Here is a 7,703-nt window from a genome sequence, read left to right on the forward strand (position 1 = left end):
CACCCTTTAGAGGGGAAATAAACAGCTGTTCTTTAGCAAAAATAATCAAACTGACCTGTGTGTGTGTGTGTGTGTGTGTGTGTGTGTGTGTGTGTGTGTGTGTGTGTGTGTGTGTGTGTGTGTGTGTGTGTGTGTGTGTGTGTACTGACCTGTGTGTGTGTGTGTACTGACCTGTGTGTGTGTACTGCCTGTGTGTGTGTGTGTGTGTGTGTGTGTGTGTGTACTGACCTGTGTGTGTGTGTGTGTGTGTGAGTGTGTACTGACCTGTGTGTGTGTGTGTACTGACCTGTGTGTGTGTACTGACCTGTGTGTGTGTGTGTGTGTACTGACCTGTGTGTGTGTGTACTGACCTGTGTGTGTGTGTGTGTACTGACCTGTGTGTGTGTGTGTGTGTACTGACCTGTGTGTGTGTGTGTACTGACCTGTGTGTGTGTGTACGACCTGTGTGTGAGCGTGTGTACTGACCTGTGTGTGTGTGTGTGTACTGACCTGTGTGTGTGTACTGACCTGTGTGTGTGTGTGTGTGTACTGACCTGTGTGTGTGTGTACTGTTTACTGACCTGTGTGTGTGTGTGTGTACTGACCTGTGTGTGTGTGTACTGACCTGTGTGTGTGTGTGTACTGACCTGTGTGTGTGTGTACTGACCTGTGTGTGTGTGTGTACTGACCTGTGTGTGAGCGTGTGTGTATCTTGAGGTTCTCCAGGCGAGAAAAGCTCTTGTTGCAGGTGGGACAGTGGTGAGGCTTCTCATTGGTGTGAGTCCTGATGTGGATCAACATCTTGTACCTGGGGGAACACACACACACACACACACACACACACACACAGAGTGAACAAAGCTTTACACACATATATAAGTGGTGAATATACACTTGAGTGTACAAAACATTAACCTGTTGGGGCTAGGGGGCAGTATTTTCACGGCTGGATAAAAAAAACGTACCCGATTTAATCTGGTTACTAATCCTACCCAGTAACTAGAATATGCATATACTTATTATATATGGATAGAAAACACCCTAAAGTTTCTAAAACTGTTTGAATGGTGTCTGTGAGTATAACAGAACTCATTTGGCAGGCAAAACCCTGAGACATTTTCTGACAGGAAGTGGATACCTGATGTGTTGAATTACCTTTAAGCCTATGCCATTGAAACACACAGGGGCTGATTAATGTTTTGGCACTTCCTATTGCTTCCACTAGATGTCACCAGCCTTTACAAAGTGTTTTGAGTCTTCTACTATGAGATCTGACCGAACAAGAGCCTTGGAACGGTGATGGCCGATTAGACTCTGGCGCGCGAGGTCATGTTGGGTACCCTCGTTCCAATACGTTTTAAAAGAGAATGCATTTGTCCACCTTGAATATTATTCATGTTCTGGTTAAAAAAGGCACTAATGATTTATGCTATACAACGTTTGACATGTTTGAACGAACGTAAATATATTTTTTCCCCTCGTTCATGAAGTGAAGTCCTGCGGGCTTAGATCATGTGCTAACAACACGGAGCTTTTTGGACATAAATGATGAGCTTTTTTGAACAAAACTACATTCGTTATGGACCTGGGATTCCTGGAAGTGACATCTGATGAAGAGAATCAAAGGTAATGGATTATTTACATAGTATTTTCGATTTTAGATCTCTCCAACATGGCCGTTTGTCTGTATCGCAAAGCGTATTTTTCTGGGTGCAGTGCTCAGATTATTGCAAAGTGTGATTTCCCAGTAAGGTTATTTTTAAATCTGGCAAGTCGATTGCGTTCAAGAGATGTAAATCTATAATTCTTTAAATGACGATATAATATTTTACCAATGTTTTCTAATTGTAATTATTTAATTTGTGGTGCTGACTTGACTGCCGGTTATTGAAGGGAAACGATTTCCTGAACATCAACGCCATAGTAAAACGCTGTTTTTGGATATAAATATGAACTTGATAGAACTAAAAATGCATGCATTGTCTAACATAATGTCCTAGGAGTGTCATCTGATGGAGATTGTCAAAGGTTAGTGCATCATTTTAGCTGGTTTTATGGTTTTGGTGACGCCTGTCTTTGAATTGACAAAACATTACACACAGCTATTGTCAATGTACTCTCCTAACATAATCTAACTTTATGCTTTCGCCGTAAAACCTTTTTTAAATCGAACAACATGGTTAGATTAAGGAGATGTTTATCTTTCAAAGGGTGTAAGATAGTTGTATGTTTGAAAAATTTGAATTTTGACATTTATTTGGTTTCAAATTTGCCGCTCTTGAAATGCACCTGCTGTTGATAGGGTGCACCACGGGTGGCACGCTAGCGTCCCACATAGCCCCAAGAGGTTAAGAACACCTTCTTAATATTGAGTTGCACACCCCCACCCTTTTATTTTGCCCTCAGAACAGCCTCAATTCGTCAGGGCATGGACTCTGCAAGGTGTCAAAAGCATTCCACAGGGATGCTGGCCCATGTTGACTCCAATGCTTCCCACAGTTGTGTCAAGTTGACTGAATTTCCTTTGGTTGGTGGACCATTCTTGATACACACGGGAAACTGTTGAGCGTGAAAATACCAGCAGCGTTGCAGTTCTTGACGCACTCAAACTGGTGCGCCTGGCACCTACTACCATACCCCGTTCAAAGGCACTTAAATATTTTGTCTTGCCCATTCACTCTCTGAATGTCACACATACACAATCCATGTCTCAAGGCTTAAAAATCCGTATTTAACCTGTCTCCTCCCCTTCATCTTCACTGATTGAAGTGGATTTAACAAGTGACATCAATAAGGGATCATAGCTTTCACTTGGATTCACCTAGTCAGTCTATCATGGAAAGAGCAGGTGTTCCTAATGTTTGGTACACTCAGCGTATGTATTTATAGTAATTTGTTAAACAAGAGTCAGATTTTCTTTTTATACACTTTTAAATCTGATTAGGGGCACCTTCATATCTGAAGATCAGAGACCCTCATACCTACACGCTGAAGAATAAGCCTCTCCTACCTGGCGTTAAATCCCCTCCCGTTGCGGGCACAGCCCTCCCAGTGGCAGCAGTACCCAGAATCCTTTTCAGGTTTGACATGGTAGTCATTGATGTGATCCACCAGGTCCTGTAATGAGTCAAACAGCAGGTGGCACTAAAGAGCAGAGAGAGAGGGAGGGATGAGGGATAGAGAGAGAAAGGGAAGGAGAGAGAGCGAGAGAGAGAGCGAGAGAGCGAGAGGGAGAAATGGGAAAGAGTCCATTTAGACTAGAGCATTTCAGGTAAGTGAACTGGAGCTGAGCATATGATATATGCTGTATATGAAAAAGTCATACTCATACTTCCACACATTTGAAGTACATGCTGACAGTTATCGCAGTGCAATTCAGATAGTAATGTGTTATGAATCGATGGATGGATGTACATTTGTCGGGAACATTATGAGTGTGTGACTACAAAGCAAATACAGGTATAAACAGTAAACTGTTGTGAAGAGTTTTGCAACGTTACGATTCTGAATGCACCCCAGGGTACTCTATCCCGTCCACACACACACCCCCTCTCCTGTCCACCTGTCAATCGCATACCTTCATCCAACGGCAGGCCAGCTGCTCGTCCGATGAGGGATCGGGTGACGCCCGCTTCTCCCCGGGTTGACCAATGAACATGGAGGAGGGCAGGTTGAACCCGCCCCCTGTGGTCCCGATTGGCAGGAAGATCTGGAAGCCCTGCGGAGAAGCACCGCCTTCCAGGTAACGAGGGAGAGCTGCTTCCTGAGAGAGAGAGAGAGAGAGAGAGAGGGAGAGAGAGAAGTGGGAGGAAGGAGTGAGAGGGGAGAATGATGATGAGAGTGTGTCAACTGAGGGCACAGTCCCTCTGTCTGTCTGTCTGTCTGTCTGTCTGTCTGCCCGCCTTTATCTCTACCTGTCAGTCAGTCTGTCTGTGTGTCTGTGTGTGTGTCTGTCTGTCTGTCCGCCTTTATCTCTACCTGTCTGTCTGTCTGTCTGTCTGTCTGTGTGTGTGTCTGTGTGTCTGTCCATCTGTTACCCCTCCAGTCCTGTTTTAAATCTGATTTAAGTGAGAACCACAGTATGACTTTGTGCAGACAGCATGCTGGCAAATTAGATTCACTACAGATTTAATTCACTTCTGTCCACTATGTGTGGAGTGTATTCACTAATCAACTATCCCACATTCTGACCAGACTGCCTGCCACACGTAGACACACACACGCATTCACACTCACACTCCCTAAAATGAACCTCTATACTAAGAAGCTCTATAGAGAGAACTCTCTTCTCTCTTACTAAATATTTTTTTTCCCTTCAGACACAAAATAGTTCTGTGTTAAGTAAAACTGTCATCATGAAATTGTTTGAAATGTTTCTCACACCACGGGCCGTATTCACAAAGCTTCTCAGTGTAGGAGTGTTCATCTAGGATCAATTCTGCCTTTTAAATCATAATGAATAAGTTAGAGTCTCCTACTCTGAGTGGCTTTGTGAATACAGGCCCAAGTTTATTACATACAGGCTCACCCGGCTGTCACCCCACCCATCATTGCACATTGGTTTGACTCAGAGTAGGATCAAGTTGCCCCTACACATACTGACCTAAGATCAGTTTTGCATTATTCCCCTGACTATGTTATGCTTGGGAGGAGTTGTATAAGCAGATCCTAGATCTGTAGCTAGGGGCAACTTCTTCCTCCCTGTCACACTCATGCACCAGTGGAGACTGCTGAGGGGAGGACGGCTCATAATAATGTCTGGAAAGGAGTTCATGGATTGGCATCAAACACATGGAAACCACATGTTTGATGTATTTCATACCATTCCACTTACTGCGCTCCAGTCATTACCATGAGCCCGTCCTCCCTAATGAAGGTTCCACCAACCTCCCGTGGCACGCAAACACGCTGACTTACCCTGGAGTAGATGGGTGTGGCTGGGCTGCAGCTGGGTGGGTAGTCCAGGGGTGAGGAGGGGGAGGCAGAGGGGGAGGGTGCATGGCGGGAGGAGGGGGAGTGTGCGTGTCGGAAGGTGGGGGAGAGACTCAGGTCCATGGCAGGGGGGGTGCAGGAACCTGCCCTCTCCTGGTGGTACAGGGGGGTACCTGGTGGGGGGAGTTGGGGTGAGGTCACACGAGAGCCATGTATAGTACATATGAGCAGCACACACACTCTCTCTCTCTCTGTCTCTCACAAAGACACACAGACTGACACCACTTACATAGCTTTGGTTAGCGTGGCTGTCGTTGGTTAGCGAGGCTATCGTTGGTTAGCGAGGCTATCGTTGGTTAGCGAGGCTGTCATTGGTTAGCGAGGCTGTCGTTGGTTAGCGAGGCTATCGTTGGTTAGCGAGGCTGTCATTGTTAGCGAGGCTATCGTTGGTTAGCGAGGCTGTCATTGGTTAGCGAGGCTGTCGTTGGTTAGCGAGGCTATCGTTGGTTAGCGAGGCTGTCATTGTTAGCGAGGCTATCGTTGGTTAGCGAGGCTGTCATTGGTTAGCGAGGCTATCGTTGGTTAGCGAGGCTGTCATTGGTTAGCGAGGCTATCGTTGGTTAGCGAGGCTATCGTTGGTTAGCGAGGCTGTCATTGGTTAGCGAGGCTATCGTTGGTTAGCGAGGCTGTCATTGGTTAGCGCAGCTGCAGTCTGCAGTGCCACTCTGCTGTCCATAATGACACACTCACACTCCATAACAACATTTAAAGTGTATACAACAGCGGGTAATGAGAGGAGCATGATATTGATTTGAGACGTGGTTCATGTCCCAAATGGTACCTTTCCCTACATAGTGTACTACTTTTAACCAGAGCCATATGGGCCAAGTGCACTGTAAAGGGAATACGGTGCCACTTGGGACACACCCATGGACTCACTGGCCTCTAAGACAACAAGAAATTAATAGAGGGATTTGTGTGTGTGTGTGTGTGTGTGTGTGAGAGAGAGAGAAATGAATAGAGGGATTTGTGTGTGTGAGAGAGAGAGAGAGACAGAGAGAGAGAGAGAGACAGAGAAAGAGAGAGAGAGACAGAGAAAGAGAGAGAGAGAGAGTGTTTACCTGGAGAGGGAGGTGGTGAGGGGTAGGTCATCGGTAGGTTACGTAGCAGACGTTGTCGTGTGGCACTGAGGGGGGCGCAGATGGAGGCCGAACACGCCCTCTTTCCCAACCTGACCCTCCCATTGGCCTGTGGAAGCTTCAGGTCCAGAGGCTCGTCCAATGACACCATGGCAACTATAGTATTCCCACCCACCAGCAGAGAAGGGACAATCATAATGCTCGTTAGTGAAGGCCATGACCAATCAAAGAATAACAAACAATCACATTTCCACTAGCAGGACAGGAGTTTTTCTAACCATCTGACATGACTAGGAACAACTCTGGTCTTTCCTTTAACTACTCCCCAGTCAGATTAGCTGATCAGGAACAACTCTGGTCTTTCCTTTAACTACTCCCCAGTCAGATCAGCTGATCAGCAACAACTCTTGGGTCAATTTTTCTATATTTTATCCAACTTCAAATAAATCCCAATAGCCCCATTTCTGTAATTCTGTAGATCTGAATGGAGTGGATAGTATAGTAATCCTATAGCTAAATATTATGGTATGGTATGGTAATCCTATCCTATAGCTAAGTATTATGGTATAGTAATCCTATAGCTAAATATTATGGTATGGTATGGTAATCCTATCCTATAGCTAAGTATTATGGTATAGTAATCCTATAGCTAAATATTATGGTATGGTAATCATATAGATAAATATTATGGTATGGTAATCCTATAGCTAAGTATTATGGTATGGTATGGTTATCCTATCCTACAGCTAAGGATTATGGTATGGTATGGTTATCCTACAGCTAAGTATTATGGTATGGTATGGTTATCCTACAGCTAAGTATTATGGTATGGTTATCCTACAGCTAAGTATTATGGTATGGTATGGTTATCCTACAGCTAAGTATTATGGTATGATATGGTTATCCTATCCTATTGCTAAGTATTATGGTATGGTAATCATATAGCTAAATATTATGGTATGGTATGGTTATCATATAGCTAAATATTATAGCATGGTATGGTAATCATATATCTACGTATTATGGTATGGTATGGTAATCATATATCTAAGTATTATGGTATGGTAATCATATATCTACATATTATGGTATGGTAATCATATATCTAAGTATTATGGTATGGTAATCATATATCTACGTATTATGGTATGGTAATCATATAGCTAAATATTATGGTATGGTATGGTTATCATATAGCTAAATATTATAGCATGGTATGGTAATCATATATTTACGTATTATGGTATGGTATGGTAATCATATATCTAAGTATTATGGTATGGTAATCATATATCTACGTATTATGGTATGGTATGGTAATCATATAGCTAAGTATTATGGTATGGTAATCCTATAGCTAAATATTATGGTATGGTAATCCTATAGCTAAATATTATGGTATGGTATGGTAATCATATAGCTAAGTATTATGGTATGGTAATCCTATAGCTAAATATTATGGTATGGTATGGTAATCATATAGCTAAGTATTATGGTATGGTAATCCTATAGCTAAATATTATGGTATGGTATGGTAATCATATAGCTAAGTATTATGGTATGGTAATCCTATAGCTAAATATTATGGTATGGTATGGTAATCATATAGCTAAGTATTATGGTATGGTAATCCTATAGCTAAATATTATGGTA

At 43.3% G+C, this 7,703-nt stretch overlaps 1 protein-coding gene across 4 annotated transcripts in view; it reads right to left on the minus strand.

The window, feature by feature from the left end:
* LOC106564452 (zinc finger protein GLIS2) overlaps positions 1–7,703 on the minus strand; it is a 36,830-nt gene that overhangs the window by 3,693 nt on the left and 25,434 nt on the right. For 3 of the 4 annotated variants that reach the window (XM_045691012.1, XM_045691011.1, XM_045691010.1), the window contains 5 exons: positions 6,033–6,206; positions 4,897–5,084; positions 3,557–3,742; positions 2,990–3,123; positions 669–787 (listed from right to left, as the gene is read on the minus strand). In XM_045691012.1, coding sequence (XP_045546968.1) covers positions 669–787; positions 2,990–3,123; positions 3,557–3,742; positions 4,897–5,084; positions 6,033–6,201 — 796 coding nt within the window. In that variant the 5' untranslated portion in view covers positions 6,202–6,206. Of the gene's footprint in view, positions 1–668; positions 788–2,989; positions 3,124–3,556; positions 3,743–4,896; positions 5,085–5,200; positions 5,897–6,032; positions 6,207–7,703 lie in introns of those variants that run through there. The other variant, XM_014130556.2, reaches the window with a different exon arrangement.

This window comes from Salmo salar, chromosome ssa12, assembly GCF_905237065.1.
Source record: "Salmo salar chromosome ssa12, Ssal_v3.1, whole genome shotgun sequence".
In the NCBI taxonomy this organism is placed as follows: Eukaryota; Metazoa; Chordata; class Actinopteri; order Salmoniformes; family Salmonidae; genus Salmo; species Salmo salar.